The following is a 25105-nucleotide window of genomic DNA, read 5'->3' as shown; positions in this document are numbered from 1 at the left end:
TCAGCCAAGGCACGTTACCTAAGAACAAATAAAGACCCAAGTTGGGTAACATGTTGTTAGATGTAGAATACAAGATGAATTACACATTGCATTTAACAACCATAGTAAGATTAGATCCAGCGCTAGATCCTAGATGAAGTGTGGACGGAGTTATTCAGGAACACTAGGTGAAATGCCAGTGTGGACGTACATTGTTTTCATTCTAAAATGCCGTTTTAAAACTAAAATGTTTGTGTGTAAACGTGGCCTTAGTTTTTTTTATGCGTTTTTTTTCCCACATGAATACCACATAGCAAAGATACAAAGTTGTGGTATGCAACTTTGCATTAAATATAATAAACTATAACCAGATACGTTCCCCTTCAAAAGCATCATAATAAATGTAAAATTCTGAATTATTTACAAATAATTTTCAATATTGTGCAGCCCAAGAACATTTTCTCTTCAAGTCAATCTTAAAAAGTGCTTACATTTCAATTATTTTAAGTTTCTTTTTTTGTTGAATGAAAAAGAAGATATTTTGAAGAATGTTGAAAGCTGTTAGCCGTTGACTTTCCCCCACTAAGATGTCAAAGGCTAGCAGTTTCCAACATTCTTCAGAATATCCTGTTTATTTACATTTTTCAACAGAAGAAAGAAACCCCATAAAGTTTTATAACAACATGAGGGGGAGTAAATATTTATTTTTGGGAGAACTGCCTCTTTAAATCATTAAAAGAGGTCATTGGCCAGTCCAAGTTCCTCTATTCCTGAAGCTTTTTTTGGGATTGAGGAAAACCCCAAGCTTTGAAGCAAGCTAACGCTTTAATTCTGGCTGGCCTTTAGGCTGATCCAAGACCATGTGACTCCCACTGACACACACTCACACTGGTACACACACACGCACACTCCTGTATGCACTTTTGGCTGCCTGTTTAAACAAATAGTTGCAGACGTGTATAGCAACTTCAGGGCTCGACTTTCAGGTTTTGGAGTAAATGAGCCATTTGGACGCACGTTTTTACTGATGTTCAGGATAACAGTGTTGTGTCAATAGATAAGCAATTAAAAATAAAATAATTTTCTGCATATTAGTTGTCAAATAATATTGTATAAACTTAATGCATAATAATAACAACAAAAATATTTATTGTACAATATTTTAATTGTACTACTACTTGATGATGATGATAATGCATGAATATAGTCATGCATATTTGTTGTATCAAAAAACAACCAGGCATAGTTGATTATCAACTAAAAATAAAAATGCTTAAGGCCTTAACATAATAATTATTTTTTTTCTTACATCAAAATGAGTAATAAATGAACTAATAAATTACAGTAGTAGTAGTAGTAGTAGTAATAATAATAGTAGTAGTAGTAGTAGTAGTAGTAAATCTATAGTTATTAATAATGATGTTAGTTAATGATAGTAATGGTCAATAATTATTAATAACAATAATATTAATAATAATACTAGTTATTAATAATAGTAATTATTATTATTATTATTATTATTATTATTATTGTAATATTAGTTAATAATAATAATAATAATAATAATAATAGTAGTATTAAAAATAATAAAAATTAGTTATGAATAATAGTAATAGTAATATTAGTTCATATATTATAATAATAATAATAATAATAGTCAATAATAATAGTAGTAGCAGTAGTAGTAGTAATAGTAGCGATAATAATAGTAACAGTAATAGGATTATTAGTTATTAAAAATAATAATATTAACAATACTAATATTAGTTATTAATAATAGTAATATTAGATAAAATAGTAATAATAATAATAATAGTCAATATTAGGTGGTAGTAGTAGTAGTAGTAATATTATAACATTATATTATAACAACATTAGTAATAATAATTGTCAATGGTTATTAATAATAATTAATGGTATTAGTAAATAATAATAATAATAATAATAATAACGATATTAGTTAATAATATAAGGTAGTAGTAGTAGTAGTAGTAGTAGTTGTAGTAGTAATATTAGTTAATAATAATTAGTAATATTAGTTAATAATAATATTATTTTAATATTATTATTATTATTATTATTATTACTATTACTTGTAATAATAATAATAATATTAAATAATAGTAGTAGTTGTAGTAATAATAATAATAATAATAATATTAATTATAAGATTCAGAATTGTCAGAATCAGAGATGTAAAAATGTAAAATATACAGTTCAGCCTTTTATTGGTCATGAAGGGGAAAAAAGACATTTTGTTTTGTAACTACATTAACTTTTAAAAGATTTTAAAATTGATTATTAATTGTCATAGTGTCAGTTATGCAGATAAAATATCTTAATTAGCCGTGTGTGTGTCTGTGTGTGTGTGTGTGTGTGTGTGTGTGTGAGAGACGCCTGACTCAGTGTTGATCAGCAGTCACATGGCTGGCCGTCATAGGTGTATAGGAGGAAACTTAATCCAGCGGAGGAAGCGTTTGAGTGTGTGAGGGAAACACAGCTGATACACTGTGCTTTATAAGTTCTCTCTCTCTGTGCTCTCTGACCGTGTTTCTGTCTGTCCTTCTCTCTCTGTACACAGTGGCTGTTGGCTTTACACTAAGATGTCAGCAGCGGCTTCTCTGCAGTGAGCACTTTGAGGTGAGTTTACTCTACATTTCCATCATATTTGTTGGACCTTTCATGCTTTTGAATAGTTTTCTTGCTGTTTTAGTCTTTGGACTTAAATTTGAATAGTTTTTTTGTTTTAATCATTGAGCATTTTTTTGCTAGAATAAAGATTTGGTGGTCATCCCTTCTTTTTATGTAAGAATGTTTAATTTAGGACAATATTTTTACTTAAAAAAAAATAAATGAATGAAAAGATGAGACAACTTATTTTGGGGGTGACACATTGGCTCAGTGGTTGGCATTGTTGCCTCACAGCAAGAAGTCACGACTGGTTCAGTTAGCATTTCTGTGTGGAGTTTGTGTGTTCTCCCCTTGTTCTCGTGGGTCTCCTACTGTTTCTCCCACAGTCCTAAGACATGCGCTATAGGTGAATTGAATTAACTAAATTGGCTGTAGTGGATGAGTGTGTATGGGTTTTTTCCCGTAATGGGTTGCAGCTGGAAGGACATCCGCTGTGTAAAACATGTGCTGGATAAGTTGGCGGTGCATTCCGCTGTGGCGACCCCCGATAAATAAAGGGACTAAGCCAAAGGAAAATTAATAAATAACCTATTTTGGTGTGTGCATCAAATTGAGTGATGTCCAATTAGAATTTATAGATTTAATTTTGAATTATTATAATTAGAAAGCATATTAAAAGTCTTTGCTTTAATGTTTTAAATGAAAATATAATCGAATGAATCGTTTAGCATCAAGTTTAAGTTCTGTAATTTAGTTTTTTGTATTATTTATTAAAGTTGATATTATATACTGTGGGCAAGGCAGTGGCGCAGTAGGTAGTGCTGTTGCCTTACCGCAAGAAGGTCGCTGGTTCGAACCTCGGCTCAGTTGGCGTTTCTGTGTGGAGTTTGCATGTTCTCCCTGCCTTCGCCTGGGTTTCCTCTGGGTGCTCCGGTTTCCCCCACAGTCCTAAGACATGCGGTACAGGCGAATTGGGTAGGCTAAATTGTCCGTTGTGTGTGTGTGTGTGTGTGTGTGTTTCCCAGAGATGGGTTGCAGCTAGAAGGGCATCCGCTGCGTAAAAACTTGCTGGATAAGTTGGCGGTTCATTCCGCTGTGGCGACCCTGGATTAATAAAGGGACTAAGCTGACAAGAAAATGAATGAATGAATGCTATACAGTTAAGATCAATAGATTTGAAGGAAAATGACATAGAATAAATATTTTAAATTCATATTTTTTTATGGATGGCTGCACTTGCACTAACTTAAATTAAACTACCGTTATAGTGAATTACATTTTATTTCATCTTTTGTAAATCATGGTAAAAATGTATTATATACATGCTTTTTGCTCTGGTTTACAAAAAAAATGATGATTTTAATTCTTTTATCATTTATAGGCATAATATGAATCTCTAAAGATAAGTGTGCGGTTTGAAAATCGCCAGTTTTAACCAAACTCGAACAACGTTTCTAACCAATTTTATGCGCGTTTAATCTTTAATGATAATATTTTATTTTTATTTACTTTAAGGATAATCTTTTATTCCCCCACAAGCCTAAAAAACATGTGCTACAGGTGAATTGGTTAAGCTAAATTGACCGTAGTGTATGTGTTTGAATGAGTGTGTATGGATGTTTCCCAGTGATGGGTTGCAGCTGGAAAGGCACTCGCTGTGTAAAACATATACTGGATAAGTTGGTGGTTCATTTCGCTGTGGCGACCCACAAATTAATAAAGAGACTAAGCCGAAAATTGAATGAATGAATAATCTTTTATTCATTGTGTAAGCGCAGTGTTCCAGATGATTAATTTATAACTGGGCATCTAGAAGTGAAATTGAAAAGTCAGCATGTCCGTATTGCTTGAGTTTGCTAAGTCAACAGTGAAAAGTCCAGTGGTTTGCTGATATCGCCCAGTCATCATAATGCATGTGATTTTATTTTTCTCCTTCAGTAGATTTGAAATGTAACGAGTTAACGATTTAATAAATCTAATGGTCAAGAGGAATGGGCTGAGATTTGTTTGTTGCTTGTCTCGTGAGTTTGATAAAATAACTTGTATGACATTTAATCTCATCGCAGTGATCATAAAGTCTTCAACACTGTGCAATGTACAGTAATATTTGTAACTAAACATTGAGTATATCAGAGTAATATTTGGAACAGTTGCATGATTTGTACTGTAGTTTATTTGAATGTTTTTGATAAATGAATGATTGTAAATGATATGGATGGGTTTACAATGTTGATTTGTTATTGTATGGATGGTTGTTTGAAGCCTTCGGTCAGATCTAATTGTTTTTAAACATGTTGCAGAGTGTGCGGTATCAAGTAAAATAAATTTGTCATGTTTCCATTTCTGTTGTTTTCTTTGCAATCAGTTTAGCAAGAAAACATCCTTGGTAAACATTCCTTAAAAAAATCGTGTTATGTGGTTTTAGAAACTTAGAAATTTGTTTTTTTCACTTTAAAATTTGTTTATTATAAAATGAAAAGGGTAATTTTTATTTTGTCATTTTATTGTTTCCCCCACTAAATTGAGTTTTATTTTAATTTTAATTTTTATAATTAAAATATTTTTCCTATTTCCAATTAAACATTTTGTCTTACAATTTCGGTTTTATATTACACCATTTTTAGCTTGCAGTTTCAATATTCACCACAACTACGACTTCATATCTCATAGTTCTGTTTTTTTTTTTAGCTTGCAATTCCAAGTTTTTGTCTCACAATTCCAGTTTCATATCTGCAGTTCCATGTTTTTTGCTTGGAATTTCATTTTGTTTCTCTCACAATTCTGACATAAATATCTGACAAATTTTTTTTATTATTAATTTATTTTTCCAAGTTTGTATTGCAATTCAAAGTTTCACAAAAGTTCAGGCTCATTTCTCTCAATTCAGAGAGATCATTTTTATCTTGCTTAGTTTTTTTCTTGTTATTTCGAGTTTAGATCTGACAATTTCTGCTTCATTCATTTATTGAATTATGAAACTCGCAAACAAATTATGTGAAATAAGATTAAAATGTATAAGAATCTCTACATTAAAAGATGTCTGATTGGCCAGTGAAATGAACTTGTGATTGCTTAAAATGTCAACATGCATACATCAATTTAGGAAAAACAATGTAAAAAAACAAAGAATTTGCATAATTTCCATATTGATTTCTGTAATCATGCAGGTAGGGTTGTTACAGGTTGATACTGAAATTTTCAAAATGTCTGTTTCCGGCTAACATTTGAACGCATTCTTAAACAGAGCTGATTTGCCATTGCTTTCACATGCTCAACAAAAATGACTGTGATTTGGCCGAGAAGGTCATCAGTTCACCAAATTCACCACTGTTTACTGAGTGGAACCACAGACACTGGGACACTGGAGCGTTTTAAAGCCATGAGGATCAGTCAGTTCATCAGCAGATCGCTCTTGTGTCAGCTTATAAACAGACCGGCTGATCTTTGCGGCTTTAAAGTGCTCCAGTGTCCCTGTATCTGTGGTTGCAAACAGTAAACAGCTGTGAGTTCGGTGACCATCACAGCCAATCACAGTCATATCTGTTGAGCACGAACACAATGGCCAATCAACGCTCTTTAGGAACTTGCTCAACAGAGATCCAATGTTAGCGGGAAATGGATGTTTTAATTGTCAGTATAGAATTCCAGTATCCTGACAACACTACATGCAGGTTCTTTTACCTTTTTATTTTTTATGTTTCATCTAGCTTGTAATTCAAAGTTGTTGTTTTTTTCTCACAATTCTGACTTTTATATCTTGGAATTCCAAGGGTGACTCCCACCCCACCCCCCTCCCTCGCAAGTTTGTATAGCAACCCCAAGTTTCTCCAAAATTCAAGTTCATTTCTCACAAATCTGCAATTTTATTTATCTTGCAAAAACTTTTTTTTGTTATTCCGAGTTCACATCTGACAATTTTGGCTTTAGTCTTTTATTGAATTATCAAACTCTTAAACAAATTATGTGAAATTAAGATTAAAAAGTCAAATGAACTCCACATTAAAAGATGCGTCTGATTGGCTATTGAAATAAACTTGTGATTGCTGAAAATGAACATGCATACATCAAAACTATGTATAAAGACCCCCAAATAATTCACAAAAGATTTTCCATAATGTTTTTAAAGTTATGCAGGCTCTTTTACCATTTATTTTTATTTATATGCTGTAAAAATCTGGTAATTAACATTTTCCGTATTTTTTTCCAAGTTTTTTTCTGCATATGTTGAGGTTTGAAATATAGGACTTTGTTCTCTGATTTGTTGACTTTTGATGTTGAAAATTCAACTCTACAGCTTAACAAAGTGACTTTTATTGACATTTTTAGTAGTTTGAAATAATATAAAATATAATACATAGAGAAATAAGTCTGTAAAATAACAGAAAATAAGGTTTTTGTACTGCAAAACAAACCCAGACAATATATAACCTTAAACTATTAAACATGTTAAAAACAAACTATTCAAGGTTAAAATTTGTTGGAAGAAAGATCAAAATTCCAAAATGCAATTCAAAAGAATACAAAAATTGGGAAAAAATTAAAACGCAAATCGCAAAGAAAGGAAAAACTGCAAATTTAGGGATATTTTTTTTGCCGTGTACATGGAAAAAGTCTTACATTGATTAATCAGTTATTTAATCACACGTAACCTGTGATCTTGATCATGACCATGGTGTTCACTGTTCAGAACTTGGATCTGCAACCTTTCAACCTTTTAACCACCAACCCGCATCATTTAATACTTGATCCAAACCATTTTTTAACCCATATAAGGTTTAAATTCAACCTACAAACAAGTCTTTGATGTGGACGAGCCGCTGGTCACTAGTAAACTATGAACTCTATTTTAGCTCTGGTACTCAGTCATTGAGCGTTTTATATTTTCACAGTGAGGTTTCTACATTGTGATTGAACGTCTATTTGCAGAATGGCATCTTTACTGGCCGTCTCTGCTTTTGTCTGAAATTATATTTCATGGACGTGCTTGAATATGATCCAGTAAGCTTGTTTGCCTTGATCCTGAGCTCTCGGTTTGGACCAGAATTCCAGCTGAAGTTAGAAGGATAGCTTGAAGCATAAGAATCGCATACTTGTTTGACTAGAAATTCGGTTGCATTTGATCCCAATGTCTTGGATCATTTCCACTAAGAGCTAATGCTTTGAATTTCAAAGGAGAAAATCCCTTTGTGCTGACATGTCCATTGTTTTGGGAGGTACATGGTTGGTTTTGGTAGACAATACCTCAATTTGGCATCACTAAAAACAAATGGACATTATGTCGAGCCTTTTGTTTTGGATCTGCTTTTCAGTTAGAGTTACAAACATGATCTCTGGCGCAAATGAAGAGGGAAATGGAAGCAACATACAAGAAGATTACTTATATCAGTTTTCAGCTGTAGGGAATTTGTCATTTTGAAGCCTTGCCAACCAAATTAAGTGCTAATAACGTAATAGTATTTGATTGACAAGGCTAAATACAGAGATCATGTTTTTAACTATAATTTATCAAAAGCAGATCCACACAAAAGACTCAACATAATGTCCATTTTGTTTCTTACTATGCCAAATTGAAGTATTGTCTACTACAACCAACCACGTGCAACTCCCGAATCAATGGACATGTTTGTGCAATTTGAAGTTTTTAAAATACAAAAATAAAATCATGTTTTGTTAATTTAACAGTGTATATTATGTTTTTGTTTTATTTTTGAGTTGAGGATCATAGAATGGGTGCTGTTATCATCTTTCATTGTGCAATTGTAGATATTTCCTGTTGAAAAGCACTTCCTTTTTTTTCTTAAACAAAGACACTGTTAGAATTTTACAAAAATGTCAAACTGCTTTGTCTGGGAAAACTATTTATATTAGTTTTCAAAAAAACTATTTTATTTATTATTTATAGAATTGTTTATTTATAGGCATATGTTAAAGATTTATTTAATTTTTTATTGGACTCATGTTTTACATTTAAAAAAAAAGTAAGACTTACTGATCATCTTAAAGCTAAATAAGTATACTTTTTGATGTATGATTCATATATATTTTAAATTTATTTATTCTATTTATTTTTTATTTTAATTTAGAATATGGCAATATTTAGCCAAGATACCATTTGATAAATTGGAATCAAAACTATGACAAGCTAACAAAATACAGAAAAAATGTCCTTTTTAAGTTTTTCAAGTTTATTTTCATAGCAATGTATATTACCAACATTTTGATATATTTACCATGGGAAATTTCTAAAATGTTTTCATGGAAGAAAATCTTTACTTCATATCAGAATGATCTTTGAATCTAATCATATTGATATCTAAATCAATACTTTTTAAATCAATACTTATTCCTGTGCAACATCAGACTGATTTTGTGGTCCAGGGTCACTTTATTACGTTGTTTTCTTTTTTTTGTCTTTCAATAGCAAATGTTTTTAAGTTACTTTAAATTGTTTTAAGTATTATAAACTAGTTAAAATAGCTAGTATGTATCTTAACCTTTTGACCTTTTTATATAATGATTTCTGTTTTATATCCAGTCAACTTGCGCATGAAAAAATTCTTTGAATTAATATACTGTGGGGAATTAAGTATTGAACACGTCACCATTTTTCTCAGAAAGCATATTTATGAAGGTGCAGCTGACTCGAAATTTTCACCAGATGTTGGTAACAACCAAGTAAATCCATGTATTAAAATAAAACCAATTTAGTTACTTTACAAATTAAGTTATGCTTAATAAAATAAAATCGCACAGGAAAAAACTACTAAACACCTGGAGAAACGAAGGTGTAGAAATGCAGTGAAAGCTCAGACAGCAGCTGAAATCTCTCAGTAGTTCTTCAGCAACCCTCTGCTCTTCATCAGTGGAAATGAATATTAACTGCTTCAGTCAAACATCTACATGAACAGGATGATGAAGATTGAAAAAGATTGGACATTTCAGCCAGACAATGATCTAAACACAGCCAAGGAAACTCTCAAATGCTTTCAGAGAAAGAAAATCAAGCTGTAGAATGGCCCAGACAACCACATACCTTCAATACAATAGAAAATACAAAATAAAGATCAGGTTTGACAATTCATGTCACTTCATTTTCCATATGAGAGGCATCATTATCACCAAAAAGGCTTTTAATATAAAGTGTTAAATACGTTTCAGTAGTTCAGCACTTTCTCCTTGTGTCATTTCATAGTTATTTAATTTTTTTGTTTAGTTTTATGTTTGTATTGTTTGGGTTTTTGGTTCTGGTTCAGTTCCATGTCAACAGCTTCTTTAGAAATATTATTCCAGATAAAAAAACAACATGACGTGTTTAATACTTTTTCTTTCCTGCACTGTAATTTTATTTATTTTTTTTTATTTTATTTTATTTTTTTATGTAAAATGACACCAAAATCTTTTAAGGGTCATATTTTTTAGCACAAGTTTTGATTTAAAGTCCCTCTTCAGTTGCTAATTTCACTGACCTTCCAAAAAAGTACATTATTTATTTATTTTTTATATATCAGCTTTTAACTAATATTAGCTTCTAACGAGACATTGCAACATTACAGTATAGTGTGCTCTATATTTAGGTGCCTCTTAAAGATAGTACGGCCGTGTCTCTTAGAAATGTGTTGCAAGATGAATAGAACAACATGTTTTATGTATTTTTTAATATAAGGGTGGTTTGCACTTAGACTTGGCATCAGAGTTGAGTAACTGGGCATGTCCAACAATTTTAACACAAATGTGCCTCTTGTCATATAAGAGTCAACTGCATTAACTTTACCACAGTTTCACTCATGTTTCTCTTCGGGTAAGGTCAAGTTCTTTGACATTACTTTTATTCCTATTGAAACTTATTCTTGATTATGCTCAATGTGTACTGACTTGATTTACTTTATTTGGTGTTTTTTTTTTTTTTTTTTTGCTGAGTATTTTATTTATTATTTCATTTATTTTGGGTTTTTTTTTTTAATGCGCATTACTATTATTTAAGCCTTAATGTTTTGCAATCTAATTTTATCATGGTAGACATTTGAAAAGGTTTTGATGATCATTCTGTTAGGATGTTTTACTTTAAGTTTCATGCTGTATTGCAGTTTAAATGAGGATTTGTTTCTACTTACTGCTTGAAAATAATGTCTAAACTGCTTTGTCAGATGTAAACAAGACGTGTCATTTGATGTCACTTGATAGATGGTGGCTAATTCTGCTTCACTAAGATTAGCATAGAAGCTACATCATGGAAACATAAAAATAAAAGAAAGTGAGGGGATCCTACTAATAATGAGATACTGGGTTTATTGAACAATACATAGTGTTACTTTTTCATTTAGTTTTCAAATACGGTCAGTATTTTCACACTTTTTTTAACGAAATGTTATGAAAAAGTTTCATTTCACATTGAGAACTTTTATTCTAAGTGATTGGACTGCATTGAGGTTGGAAGTGGGACATTTCACTGCTGAATTTAACACTGCCTTCAAGGTTTGCCACGAACCCAGTTTTTCTTAAGAGCTTAAATTAAAACACAATTGTTGTATTCAATGTAACTGTGTTATAACATGTATTGATATCTATTTTTTTTTTTTGTGGTACGATATATATAGCACCAAAATGTATTGCTATTTAAACAATTATCATTATTTTTATTTTATTTTATTATTTTTGGTCTTTTTGCCTTTATTAAGCAGATAGGACAGTGTTTCAGACGGGAAGCGAAGTGGGAGAGAGAGAGGGGTAGGGACGGGAAATGTCTACGAGCCAGGATTCGAACTCGGGATGCCCTGAAGTGCTACTGCACCATATGTCAGCTTGCTAATCACTAGGCTATTGCGCTGACAATTATCATCATTTTAAGACCATTTTAACACTATAATAGCATAATAATGCAAGTACACTCTTCCAAAGAACACATTATATTTTATTCCTAAGAACATTTCATTTAATTATAGTAATTTTTACAATTTAATAATTAGGCATTGGTATCAGATTGTGAAAACGTATATCCTTAAATAAATAAATAAATAAATAAATAAATAAATAAATAAATAAATATAAATGTTAACAAAAAGGTAAGTGTTAACACGTTATACTGTATATTGCATCATCATAAATGATTAAGGGTCATGTCCATTTGTTGTGTAATTAGTCGATAGATTGATTGTGACAGGCCTAACGTATAGATGACTAGACAAAGGCAGGATTTGAGTGCTGAGGTTCTGAAATGTAAAAGTTAAACCTCAACACAGTTTATTCTTTGCGTTTCTTTTGAGTAAATTAACGCATTACTTTTTAAAAATAATTAATAATATTTGAGTTACTGTTTTAAAAATGTCATTTGAGTTACTTTTTAGTTTAATTAGTTTTTTTTCACTTATTTTTGTTAGCGAATACATCACTGCATGAAGTACAATATAGTGTAACAGTGTTTTACATGTTAGACCATGGATTTCTATCTACCAAAATGGTTGTAAATACATGTACAGAACAAAAAGCATCCTTAGGACATATAATCATTATTATAATTGTTGGTGTATAAAAAATGTTCTGTCTTTTATTAAAAAAATAAATAAGAAAAAAATGAATAAATAAAAGATAAAGTGAAGAAAGGAAGAAAGAAAAAAGTTCGCAGAGTTCAGTATGGCTCATAATTGAAGTATTAGAGGCATGGCTGGAGACCATCTCTTTAGGAAAATTGTTTTTTGAAGTCGTAATGGATATGTTATTTGTTCCATTTGATACAGTTCCCACACTTTTTGAATCCAAGCATTGTATGATGGAGGTTCAGAATATTGCCATCTGCATGTGATGCACTTCAAAGCTGCAGCAATTAAGATTTGTAATGAGTACATTTTTGATCTGCCATCAAAGCCCTCAGGGCATACACCTAGCAGAGCAACTGTGGGGTCTTCAGAAAATTCATAATGGAAGATTTCCTTAAGGGCATTAAATACATCTTTCCAATAGTTACTTTATTTAGGACATGACCACAGAATATGTGTGTGGTTACCAATATTCTGACCACAATTTCTCCAGCAATTGTTAGAGCAGGAATGGTTTCATTTTGAAATTATTTGTGGAGTTCTGAAAAATCTAGTTATAGCCTTCCATTTGAATTCTCTCCAGATATTGGAATTGATCACAAAATGCACTTCACTGCAAACTTCCTCCCAAGTATCCAAAGAAATTATTCTGTTCATTTCAGTCTACCATTTCTCCTTTACCTGTAAGGTGTTATTTGTATTCTTAGATAAGAATATTGAGTAACCTTTAGAAAAAAAATTATTGGTCTCATGTCCATTTTATATATCTTTTAGAAACTGTTCTATTGTAGAAGGGTTTTTAATTCTTTGTATATCTTTTTGTTTTGTGAGGAAATTTTGAAGTTGCGAGCATCTAAAAAATTTATATTTTGGGAGCGAAAATTAATTTCCTAATTGTTCAAATGATTTAACTGCATCATTTTGGAACATTCGATGCAGTTGCGGAGGTTTATTTAGCTTTTAAAGAAGAAATTGCCGGATTAAAATGAAAGTAGTCATAATGAATCACACAGTCAATAAGAGAATGTGTTCATTATTTTGAACGCATCGAAAGAAAAGGAAAGGGATAGTCTTAATGGACAGTGATTTAACCTAAGACAAATAGTAGCTAAAAGTAGCTAACACATTGCTTTAAACCTTCAACAATCTGTATATGTCGCATGTAGAGCTCTGGGGTCAGGAAGTTCTCAGATAACATTATCTGGTTTGTTTTGTTTTTTAAAAAAGTTTCATGTATATGTAGGTGTAGATTATACAGTGTGTTATTGTACAGTGTGAACTCCTCTATTAAAAAAAGAAAAAGAAATCAAGTTCTGAAAGAGATCAAACCTCAGCCATGTAAAAAAAAAGTAATGCAAACGTAACTCAAAAGTAGGGCCAGATGGAATCTGCGGACGTTTTTTGCCATTTCTGCGGAAAACTTTGGTAAAAATCTGCAGATTTCTGTGGAATGATTTTAGGAGTATCATAACTAAAACCTTAAGTTAAAAAAAAAAAAATAAATAAATAAATAAAATTATATATATATATATATATATATATATATATATATATATATATATATATATATATATATATATATATATATATATATATATATAAATTTTAACTTTTATTTAATGTTTAAAATGCAAATCCAATTAGATTCACTTAATTTGGTAAACAAAGCAAGTCTCTCATATAATAAATCTACTAAAAGACAGAAAACATTACTTTACAAACTGGTGTACATATATCAGAATAACAACATTTTCATATTAGTCAATACTATTACTGTAATTTAAAAACTGAATAAATTTATCTTTACACACATTTACTCAAGTAAATAAACGGAATTAATAAAGGGCTAAAAATCTGCAGAATTCTAAGCGCGCAGATTCTGTGTGGGCCTACTCAAAGGTAACGTAATGCTGTACTACCATAAAAAGTAACCAAGTAACTCAACTAGCTACTTTTTTGGGGAGTAACTCCATATTGTAATGCATCATGCATTGGTCATGACTATATTAAAGTTTTAGTGATTTTGGTTGTTTGTGTGCCAATTTAATTACTAGTAAGGTTGTTTTGTTATTCTATTATTATTATGAACCAATAAATTAGGTTTGCAAGCTCAACACAACTGCTCTGAATGATATAAGAGATAAAGATTCTTCAAGTAGTACTTCCAATACTTTATGGTTATTTTCAAACACAAGTCTCTTATCTTCGTGTCCTCACAGTAGCAGCTTTTTTTATCAGGTTGTTATCAGTCTTTGGATATGAGGGACTATTATGTTGTAGTTTAAGTCCATTTGAGCAGTAAATGGAGCACTATATTGTTGTCTTTAAACACACTGAATAACAAGTTTGACCTGTGTACCATAATTGGGAATTAACATGGCATTTAATTGTTGACAGGTTATGCTGCCCGTAAACTCCTGCCTGAGTCTCAGTGAGAAAGAGAAAGGCTAAAGGCTGTGCGGAAACGAGTGTTGTTCAGCGGGTTCACAGTGTCCTGACGGCAGCCATGACTGACCCTGTGACTTCAGACCAACTCACCAACGCTGTGGATTCAGTCGTTCACAATGTAAGTCAAGTCATGCTTCTGTGCAGGCATTCAAAAGCGTTTAGTAATGACACTGTGGGGGTTTTGTTTGATCTAACTCAGCTTTTTATGTAGTAAAAAACAGCATTGTAACTGTTAGCTTTAGAGTGTAGCATGCTGCTGCTTATTTTGGGACCAAATTTCAAAACCTTTCTTCTCATAGAGTTTTTAAGTCACAACCACCAAACTTGGCTCAGACCTTCAAAATGTTCTTAATTTTTAATCTATGTCTTTTCTTACCGATTGGTTTCATATTTTTTTGTAAAACAGGCAATCAAATCTATCCGAAATGCTATATGGCTTTTATGGAGGGGTGATAACTTATAATTGGTCAATCTTGCCATGCATTTAACCTACAGTCACTCAGTATAAGGCCTTCAGATCTTTATCTAGCTATTTAGCGATGAGTAGAAAATAAGAACTAGCCTAGGATACGCTAGCAACTTATTTCATGCTAACAATTTTATTCCCATTCTAGAAACATTAACTAATTAAGTTTAATTAATTAATTAAGTTAACCCATGTTAAGTCAAGTGATTCTCCTGTGCAGACGTTCAAAAGTGTTTAGTATGAACACTCTGGGGTTTTGATTTGATTAAATTGAGCTTTTTATGTAGTAAAAAAATCAGTATTGTAACTTTTTCTTATGTGTGCTTGAGAGCATAGCATGCTGCTGCTTCCTTTGGGACCAAATTTTAAAACCCATCTCCTTCTAGAGTTTTCAAGTTACAACCCCCAAACTTGGTTCAGACCTTAAGATTAATCTGAATTTTCAACCTTTGTCTTTTCAAGCTGGTTGGCTTTATATTTCTTGTAAAACAGGCCCTTGAATCTATATAAAATTCTAAATGGCTTTATGGAGGGGCTGAAAACTTTTAAATAGTGAATCTTGCAGTACATTTACCCTACATTCACTCTGTTTAAGGTCTTTAGATCTTAATCTAGCTAATTAGCTATGCCTAGTAAATAAGAACTAGCCTAGGATATTCTTACAACATATTTTATGCTAACTCTTTGATAAAATGAGTTAACATGTTGATGTTTCTAGTCAGGTCAAGTGATGTGTCGGTGCAGACATTCAAAAGTGTTTAGTATAAACACTCTGGGGTTTGGTTTGATTAAATTGAGCTTTTTATGTAGCAAAAAAAAATAAAAATCAGTATTGTAGCTTTTTATGTTAGCTTGAGAGCATAGCATGCTGCTGCTTCCTTTGGGACCAAATTTCAAAACCCATCTCCTTCTAGAGTTTAAGTTACAACCACCAAACTTGGCCCAGAACTTCACACTGATCTGAATTGTTATGCTATATCTTTTCTAACTGATTTCATATTTTATAACTGGTTTCATATATTTTTTTGTAAAACCGGCCATCAAATCTATACAAAATCCTGTACTGCTTTTATGGAGGGGGTGAAAACTTTTACACTGTGAATCTTGCAGTGCATTGAACCTACATTCTTTCAGTTCAAGACCTTCAGATCTTAATCTAGCTATTTAGCTATGAGTAGAAAATAAGAACTTGCCTAGGATATGCTAACAACTTGTTTCATGCTAACAATTTGATTCCTATTCTAGAAACATCAACATGTTAACCCATGCTAAGTCAAGTGATGCTTCTGTGCAGACATTCAAAGTGTTTAGTACCAACACTGTGTGGGTTTGGTTCGATTTAATCGAGCTTTTTTTGTAGTAAAACGAACCAATAAAATAAAAAAACAGGATTGTAGCTTTTTATGTTAGCTTGAAAGCCTAGCATGCTGCTGCTTCCTTTGGGACTAAATTTTAACCACCAAATTTAAACCACCAAACTTGGTTCAGACCTTCAGACTGATCTGAATTTTAGGCCATATCTTTTCAAACTTTTTTTTGATTAATATTTTTTTTAGTAAAACAGGCCATCAAATCTTTATAAAATCCTGTATGGTTTTTATGGAGGGGTTGAAAACTTTTAAATGGAGATTCTTGCAGTGCATTTAACTCTCATTCACTCAATTCAAGGCCTTCAGGTCTTAATCTAGCTATTTAGCTATGACTATATGCCAAGTATGTTAGCTACCTATTTTATGCTAATAATTTGGTCCCTATTCTAGAAGCATCAACATGGTATTTTGTGTTAGTAAAATGCTAACTTCATTAGCAGCTTGCTAATTCATGCTGGCAGTATTATTTTTCTAGAAACATGCAAACATGTTTATTTATGTCAGCATAATGCTAACACGTTAACAACATGCTCATTCATGTTACTAATGTTAACTACTTTAAAACATGATGTTGGTAAACTGTTCATTCATATTTTATTAATTCATTTTAATTCATTCATTTTTTGATCACACTACCTATCTGCTTTCTAAAATAGTTTTCAGCACATTTACAGATAGAAATACTGCATTATAGTAAATTGTAACATGATAGACACATTCTCTATGCTGAAACTGTATTTTGTAAATTACACATTTTATTTGCAGAATATTAAATTCACCACAAACGCATAGAATATGCATTATATTATTGTTATATAATATTATAAATTATATTATACACTTTTGTCAGTGGCGTATCTTTTTTTTCTTTTTTTTAATTACTTTTTTACTACATTTTTATTACTAATGGCCTCATTCAATCACTTTGTTTTAGCATATTTTACTAAGATCTTTCATGGTTTTAAATCTTTGAAAGACTGTAAATTTTTAAGATCCAGGCAGATTTCCTAAACAAACCTCTGCATTGTACAGTAATTATCCATTTGGTCTTTTATGGCCCAGTATCACTGACAGTCATCATAAAACTCACTCGAGCAACTTGAGGGAAACTCAGACCTTTTCACCCACAAAACTGACTTTTTCTTTTTTTTCCCTCCTGCAGCTGTTTACATTGATATGCGGCAACTTTCTCTCTGTCTCTCTGTTGAGTCAGCATTTCCAGTGTTTTGCTCTTAAAGAGATAATTCATTCTGACATGTGCAGTTGCTTCAGTCTAGTTTTACAGTTCAAACAGTTGTATGTGTGTGCTTTATACATTCTGCAATATTTTATTAGCATTTTTTATATTCATATTATCTTCAAAACCAGTTTGCAAAACATATAGTGCTAAAGCAGTAGTCTTTAGATGAACTAACTTGCCCTCAGTCTATACAAAATGTAGATTACCTTATTTTTCTTTTTTCTTTTTTTTCCCTGACTGATTCTTAGTGATTTCATACAATGCTAGACAACAGTTAAAGGTGCAGTAGGTGATCTGCCTACATGCTACCCGGTTAGCATAGTATCTTTCAAATACAATCCCTCCCCTGCTATCCAAAGCCACGCCTCCCGAAGTCACGCAAATGCGCACATTAAAGATGACAGAGACCCACTAGATCACAGGTATCAAACTCAGTTCCAAAAGGGCCGCAGCTCTGCACAGTTTAGTTCCAACCCTAATTAAACACACCTGACCAAACTAATTGAGTCCTTCAGGCTTGTTTGAAACCTACAGGTAAGTGTGTTGGAGCAGGGTTGGAACTAAACTGTGCAGGGCTTCGGCCCTCCAGGAATTGAGTTTGACACCCCTGCACTAGATCATGTCATTCGCCAGTTAGAAAACTTTATAGTATTATATAATACTACAAGTCTGAATGAAAAGCTGTATTATCTCTAGCACATTTTCAGTTGTGTAGTTAGCAAAAGTTGTCATAATGTGCAATATTTCATGCATGCAAGGATCGCTGGTTTCACTCTCGTCTGCCTACTGTATGCTTAGTGATTGGCTGGCGGCGTGCAGGAATTACACTGTTACGTCCTTTTAGATGTTAATATTAAACTAGGAGTAGATGACATAACATACATTAGTTTAATGTGTGTGACAAGCGGATGGAGAAAGAAATAAACTGAAAACCAAATAATCACTGCAATTATTTATTGCCCATACATCCAATGAAACCAGTGAAAATATATTATACAGTGAAAGAAAAATATTTACAATGATTAAATAATGAATTACCTGGGGGGAGAGGAAGTAGTTGAATGTGCTTAAATCAAAGAAATAAATATAACAAAACTCAGTAACTGTTTTCACCAAACTAAACTAAATATGAAAAGCATGAAAAGAAACATCTTCAACGTACCAAACGTCTTAACTAAACTGCTCTAACTAAAAATAAAACATACAGAAAACAGCACATTCTCCTGAACCTAGTGAACTAATACAAAATATAAATCTGAGTGTTGTATATGTATATCGCGCGATATGAGGTATCACTCAAACATGTCAGTTAACTGGACAAGTTCAAAAGCAAATATATTGCATTATTAAATCGCAAACTTTAGACAAGAGCATTAAACAAGCAAAACACATTCTCTCAGACTAGCCCTCGCAAGAGAGACTGTCCTCACAGAGACCCACAGAAAGAATAAGAGCGAGAAGTGGCGAGAAGGAAAGAGACAGAGAGAGAGAGTTATTACTAAACCATGCTTACTTGCTATTTCAGACCGAATATTCAGAGAAGCACGTTAAACAATATATGGAGTGTGTCACAGGTCGTCATTGTTCAAAAATGAACCAATGTGAATATAAAAGCAACCTCCCCTTAGTAAAGCAGGCTAGGCGGAATAGAGCTATTCTGTTTTGTTGTCAAACTAAATATAAGTCTACATTATCGATGCTGCAAAAGGTTCCTTATGAAACTGAAAATAGTCGCATCAATCATTCGCTAGAAGATTCAGTGGCTGAACAACTTCTGTGTATATAACCCATTCGTAAAACAACACAATCTACATCAGCTTTGCGCGAGTAAAATGGTTTTAAAACGGAACATTACCTGTCTAAAAATAATACTTCAGCCACGGTGTTGTCCTTCCTCCAGAGTGCAAAGTAACTCAAATATTGATTCAGGATTTTAAAAAGTTTTAAATTCAGCATTTGTTTTTAGCGCTCTCACTCATGTCCACGTGACAGCTGCCCGCGTGAACACGCATTGGTGGATCTGCGTTAACAGGTGCGCAGTTGTTAATCTACATTGGCCATTAGTTTAAGTCATCATATGAGCCAAAATCATTACCAAAAATTAAGCTCAGATTTATATACATTTATATATGTATAATGTCCCCTGGGCAGCAACTTTTTTTTTTTTTAAGTGTTGCGAATGAAGCGTGCTGAGATGAAAGCCGGCATGCTCGCTTTCATTGAGAATTGTTTCTCTACCTGCGTCAAGTCCAGCCTATGTTCCGCCCCCAGAGCCATATACCCCACCGTGGTTGGTGGGTTCGCTCGGCTCCACACACAAAACTGTAAAGTGCAATACATATCAAAGTCGTGGGCCGCACTGACATTAAACTTTCAAATTTAGGCAGGGGCCACAAATTATTGTCTCGCATGGCGCAGACAAGGTTTGAGACCCCTGCTTTAGAAATTTACAGTACATTAAAAATTCCACTGCATGCGTTTCGACACACACTTCCTCAGACTACCATATCCCCCCTCTACTTCAGCAACTTCACTGGCTTCCTGTTAAGTCATGTATCGATTTTAAGACCTTGATTTTAATATATAAAGCAGTGCATGGGCTAGCACCTGACTACATTTGTGACCTGGTAACTCTCATCACTCTCACCCGCAGTCTTCGTTCTGCATCTGGACTTGCGCTGTATTAGCCACGCTGTAAACAAAAGACTATGGGTGGTCGAGCTTTTTCATACAGTGTGCCTAAGCTATGGAATAGTCGACCCATCAGCATCAGGAATGTCGCTTCTTTGGACTGTTTTAAAAAACTTCTTAAGACTCACCTCTTTACAGTTGCTTTTAACTTGGATTGATTATTTTTGTCGATTTAATTGTTTAATTTAGTTAAAAGAAATTTATATATATTTTATTGTCTTATTGTGGAGTTTTTACTGTTTTTTATTATTGTTCTGCTTTCTTACTGTTTGTCTTGTAGCACTTTGTGTCTGAGAAAAGTGCACTAAATAAGATGTATTAATATTGCTATAATTATTATTCATTTATTCATTTTCTTTTCGGCTTATTCCCTTTGTTAATCTGGGGTCACCACAGCGGAATGAACCGCAAACTTATCCAGCATATGTTTTATGCAATGTATGCCCTTCCAACTGTAACCCATCACTGGGAAAATTATTATTATTATTATTATTATTATTATTATGTAAGGACTGACCTTGAAATTGATGAATGTATTGAACGCCCCTTTTTTTTTTTGGTGTACTGTCTCTTTAACTGGCATTGACTGGTCTTTTGATGGCAGGCAACTGTTGATTCATCCGGTTAATGATTAGCTGGTTTGGGTGTGTGGATGTATGATGTGTTTGGGGGAAGACCAGACACTTGGTGATTGGAGTTGGACTAAGGCTATTCCACATCCTCTTCCTGCTGTGGTCATGTGATGACAGGTTGCGGAGGTCTGCTTTTATTTGCTCATATGTGGAAAAAATAAGGTTTCTTGCTCTATTGGAAGATCTTGTGTTTACAAGTGGTAGATGATCAATGGACTTTCTCTACAGGTTTCAGGTCAGTCTTTAGCCGTAGTATTAAATGTGTTACCTGTTGATGGAGAACTGTGCTCGTGGTTCAGGATAGTCTCTAGCTCTCAGATTGATTATTATATGTAAATTTTTTAGTGATTAATGCTTGGTAAACAGTTTGAGGGTTAATTTTGCAGGGCCGTTGGATCTTGCTTTATCGATCTGAGTAAACATAGAAATGGGTGTTTCTACAGGTTATCAGAGCTCACAAATCTGATTAATATGTCAGTGTTGCTCTCTTAACAGTTAGGCTAATTTTATACAGTGTGTGTGTGTGTATATATAGGAATGATGTATAAAATATTTATATTTTTCCATTTCCATTGGGTTTTATCCTTTTGCTATTTTCCACAATGAAAGAATAGACTATGAAGTAACAATTTGACATTTAACATATATATATATATATATATATATATATATATATATATATATATATATATATATATATATATATATATATATATATATATATATATATATATATATATAATAATACTTTCTCCAGAAGAAAAAATATTATCAGACATACTGTGAAAATTTCCTTGCTCTGTTATTATCATTTGGAAAATATTTAAAAAAATGGGAAAAAAAAAAAATCAAAGGGGGGCGAATAATTCTGACTTAAACTGTATATCTCGGATGGGCAAAATAAAAAGTCTTTCGCTTAATATTATGGTCTATTGTGTATTAAATGGGGTCACAAAATTGTTTACGATGATACTTTTTCATATATATGAGTGCAATATTATACGCATTACAGAGATGCAGACAGAAATATGAATAGCATTGTTAGAAGTTACAATCTTGAAGGTGCAATATTTATTTATGTTAATAATATAATATTTCTTCATTTTTAAGCAATCAATTGGTCCTGAAGTTCTAAATAAAGTGAGAAATATGATGTGTGTGTGTGTGTGTGTGTGTGTGTGTGTGTGTGTGTGTGTGTGTGTGTGTGTATTTACAGAAATGCTGTTGTTATCGTGATTCTATAAACCACATGATTTTTATTTAATTGATGATTATTATTATCATCATCGTCATCGTCATTATTTTATTTATTATTAATATTATTATTATTATTATTATTATTATTATTATTGATTTACTATTATTATTATTGCTATAATTATTTTATAGATTTTTTATTATAATTTTATTGATTTTTATTTATTATTTTATTATTATTATTGTTATTATCATCATCATTATTTTATATATGGATTTATTCTTATAATTATCATTATCATCTTCATCATTTTATTGGTTCATTATTATTATTATTATCATCGTCATTATTTAAATTTTTTTTATTATTATTATCATCGTCGTCATTTTATAGATGTTTTATTATTATTATTAATATGATTATTATTATTATCATCATCATTGTTATTTTATTGATTTATTATTCTTATCATCATCAATATCATTATCATTTTATAGATTTATTATTATAATTATGATCATCATCATAATTTTATTTATTGAATTTTTTTATTTATTTATTTTTTATTATTATTATTTTATTTCTTTACAAAAATCTGCACAGAAACGGCGAAAAAATGTCTGCAGATTTAGTCTGGCTCTGCTGAAATGACTTGCATGGTGATATGAGATTTTTGCATGGCCCTAAGCTGGAGCCTCAGGATGTGTGTGTGAGTCTGTGTGTGACCGCAGCTCTCCATGTGTTTTGCTGAGTCAGTGGGATTTTAGACACCTTTCAGATCTGGGCTCTAATCGCTCGGGCCGTACGCTCTAAAGAGGCTTTGCTTCGGGCCGCAGCTCTTCATAAAAGCGCCAGCAGCGAGTCTGAGCCGCTCGAGGGCTCTTGTGGGACGTCAAGAGCTTTACTTTGGGTTCGGCCTGCTTTCTTGTTGGCCCGAGCATTGTGGGTCACTGAGCATTGAATCTCTTCATATGTGTGCGTCAATTTCTGGGCCAAGAGCCAAAACCTCAAGAGTGATTTCACTGCTGGTGAATGCCTTTCATGCGGGATGATATTGTCCACAAGTCTTTCATTCAAAACTTTTGATTTGCCACTTTTTGTCTTCTGGTGAGTTTGTTTAGCCAAAAGCAGTAATGGCACCATTTCATTTGACTTTCTCTCATCAATAAGTTTTTTTTTTTTTTTTTTTTTTTAAGTTTTTTTTTTTTTCTGTTTTCTGCTTTAGTTTTGACATAAAGGTTTTTTTTAGGTTATTTAACAGGGTGGTTGTTGTTATTTTATGTTAATTAGTATTAATGTAAGCTAAACATCAGGATATCTGCAGTGTCTTAAATCTCAAAAGCTAAATAAACCTAGTTATTAGGCCTTAAAAAGTCTAATGAATATATTGAAATAAATCTACTGAAATATTGTGCTGTAGGTCTTTTCCTTTGTTCACGTATAGCCCAATTTGGCCATTAACACATACAATCACCAACAATCCCAATCTCAATAAAACTTGTTATTTAAAAGTAGCATTACCAAAATGTGTTAAGTGCTTTCCTTACAGTAACATTTACGTTCTCCATTTATTTACTGCTGAAGGTACCAAAGTCTCTTTAAGGCAAGTCATTTTACTCGGCGGCCATCTTTGAAACACCTCTCGGGCAGTATGCTCAGTCTGAAAAGGGAAACATCGAACTCCCCAAAACTGCTTGCCCAGCTTACCATTACATTACATATTTGGAATCACCAATAAAATTAAACAACAACTGTGTTTTTAGTGTCATTTCTAAACATCCAAATCACACAAAATCTGCAGAAAATTGCATCTGGACCAACCGCCACCCCTGGAGTATCGTTAATCAAGCGATCGATGATTGGCTCCTGCACTATAAAACAGGTCGCACACCAGAAGCGCCGCCGAGCGGCGCGCCACGCAGCGCCATGCATTTTAGAATTCTAAACATAGGTTTCTATCAGGATACACACACCGGCGCGCAAGTCGGTGGCTGTCGGCGGCACCCGTCCACGGCTCAGGACGCATTTTCAGCCGCGCCACAGAGCGCCATCTGATTAGTTTCATGTTAAATATCATTCGAATGTGCGCGTCTGGTGTGTGATACTTTAAAATGTCATGTGCACGTCGCGGCGCCGAGCAGCGCTTCTGGTGTGCGACCTGCTTAAGGCTGGCTTTATTCGTCATATACTGATCGATGATTGGCTCCTGCACTAGAAGGCTGGCTTTATTCGTCATATAGTGATCGATGATTGGCTCCTGTACTAGAAGGCTGGCTTTATTCGTCATATACTGATCGATGATTGGCTCCTGCACTAGAAGGCTGGCTTTATTCGTCATATACTGATCGATGATTGGCTCCTGCACTAGAAGGCTGGCTTTATTCATCATATACTGATCGATGATTGGCTCCTGCACTAGAAGGCTGGCTTTATTCGTCATATACTGATCGATGATTGGCTCCTGCACTAGAAGGCTGGCTTTATTCGTCATATACTGATCGATGATTGGCTCTTGCACTAGAAGGCTGGCTTTATTCGTCATATACTGATCGATGATTGGCTCCTGCACTAGAAGGCTGGCTTTATTCATCATATACTGATCGATGATTGGCTCCTGCACTAGAAGGCTGGCTTTATTCGTCATATACTGATCGATGATTGGCTCCTGCACTAGAAGGCTGGCTTTATTCATCATATACTGATCGATGATTGGCTCCTGCACTAGAAGGCTGGCTTTATTCGTCATATACTGATCGATGATTGGCTCCTGCACTAGAAGGCTGGCTTTATTCGTCATATACTGATCGATGATTGGCTCTTGCACTAGAAGGCTGGCTTTATTCGTCATATACTGATCGATGATTGGCTCCTGCACTAGAAGGCTGGCTTTATTCATCATATACTGATCGATGATTGGCTC

General features: G+C 33.0%; 1 protein-coding gene across 4 annotated transcripts in view; it reads left to right on the top strand.

The window, feature by feature from the left end:
- The window catches only part of slc4a2b (solute carrier family 4 member 2b), a 93018-nt gene that overhangs the window by 21529 nt on the left and 46384 nt on the right, over positions 1 to 25105 (top strand). For 3 of the 4 annotated variants that reach the window (XM_073940508.1, XM_073940509.1, NM_001114440.2), the window contains exons 2-3: positions 2561 to 2619; positions 14538 to 14706. In XM_073940508.1, coding sequence (XP_073796609.1) covers positions 14647 to 14706 — 60 coding nt within the window. In that variant the 5' untranslated portion in view covers positions 2561 to 2619; positions 14538 to 14646. Of the gene's footprint in view, positions 1 to 2560; positions 2620 to 14537; positions 14799 to 25105 lie in introns of all 4 variants that reach the window. The other variant, XM_073940511.1, reaches the window with a different exon arrangement.

The sequence above is a fragment of the Danio rerio genome, chromosome 24, assembly GCF_049306965.1.
Source record: "Danio rerio strain Tuebingen ecotype United States chromosome 24, GRCz12tu, whole genome shotgun sequence".
Lineage (NCBI taxonomy): Eukaryota > Metazoa > Chordata > Actinopteri > Cypriniformes > Danionidae > Danio > Danio rerio.
The sequence above is the reverse complement of the archived record's forward strand: the minus strand, read 5'-3'. Positions and strand labels throughout refer to the sequence as shown.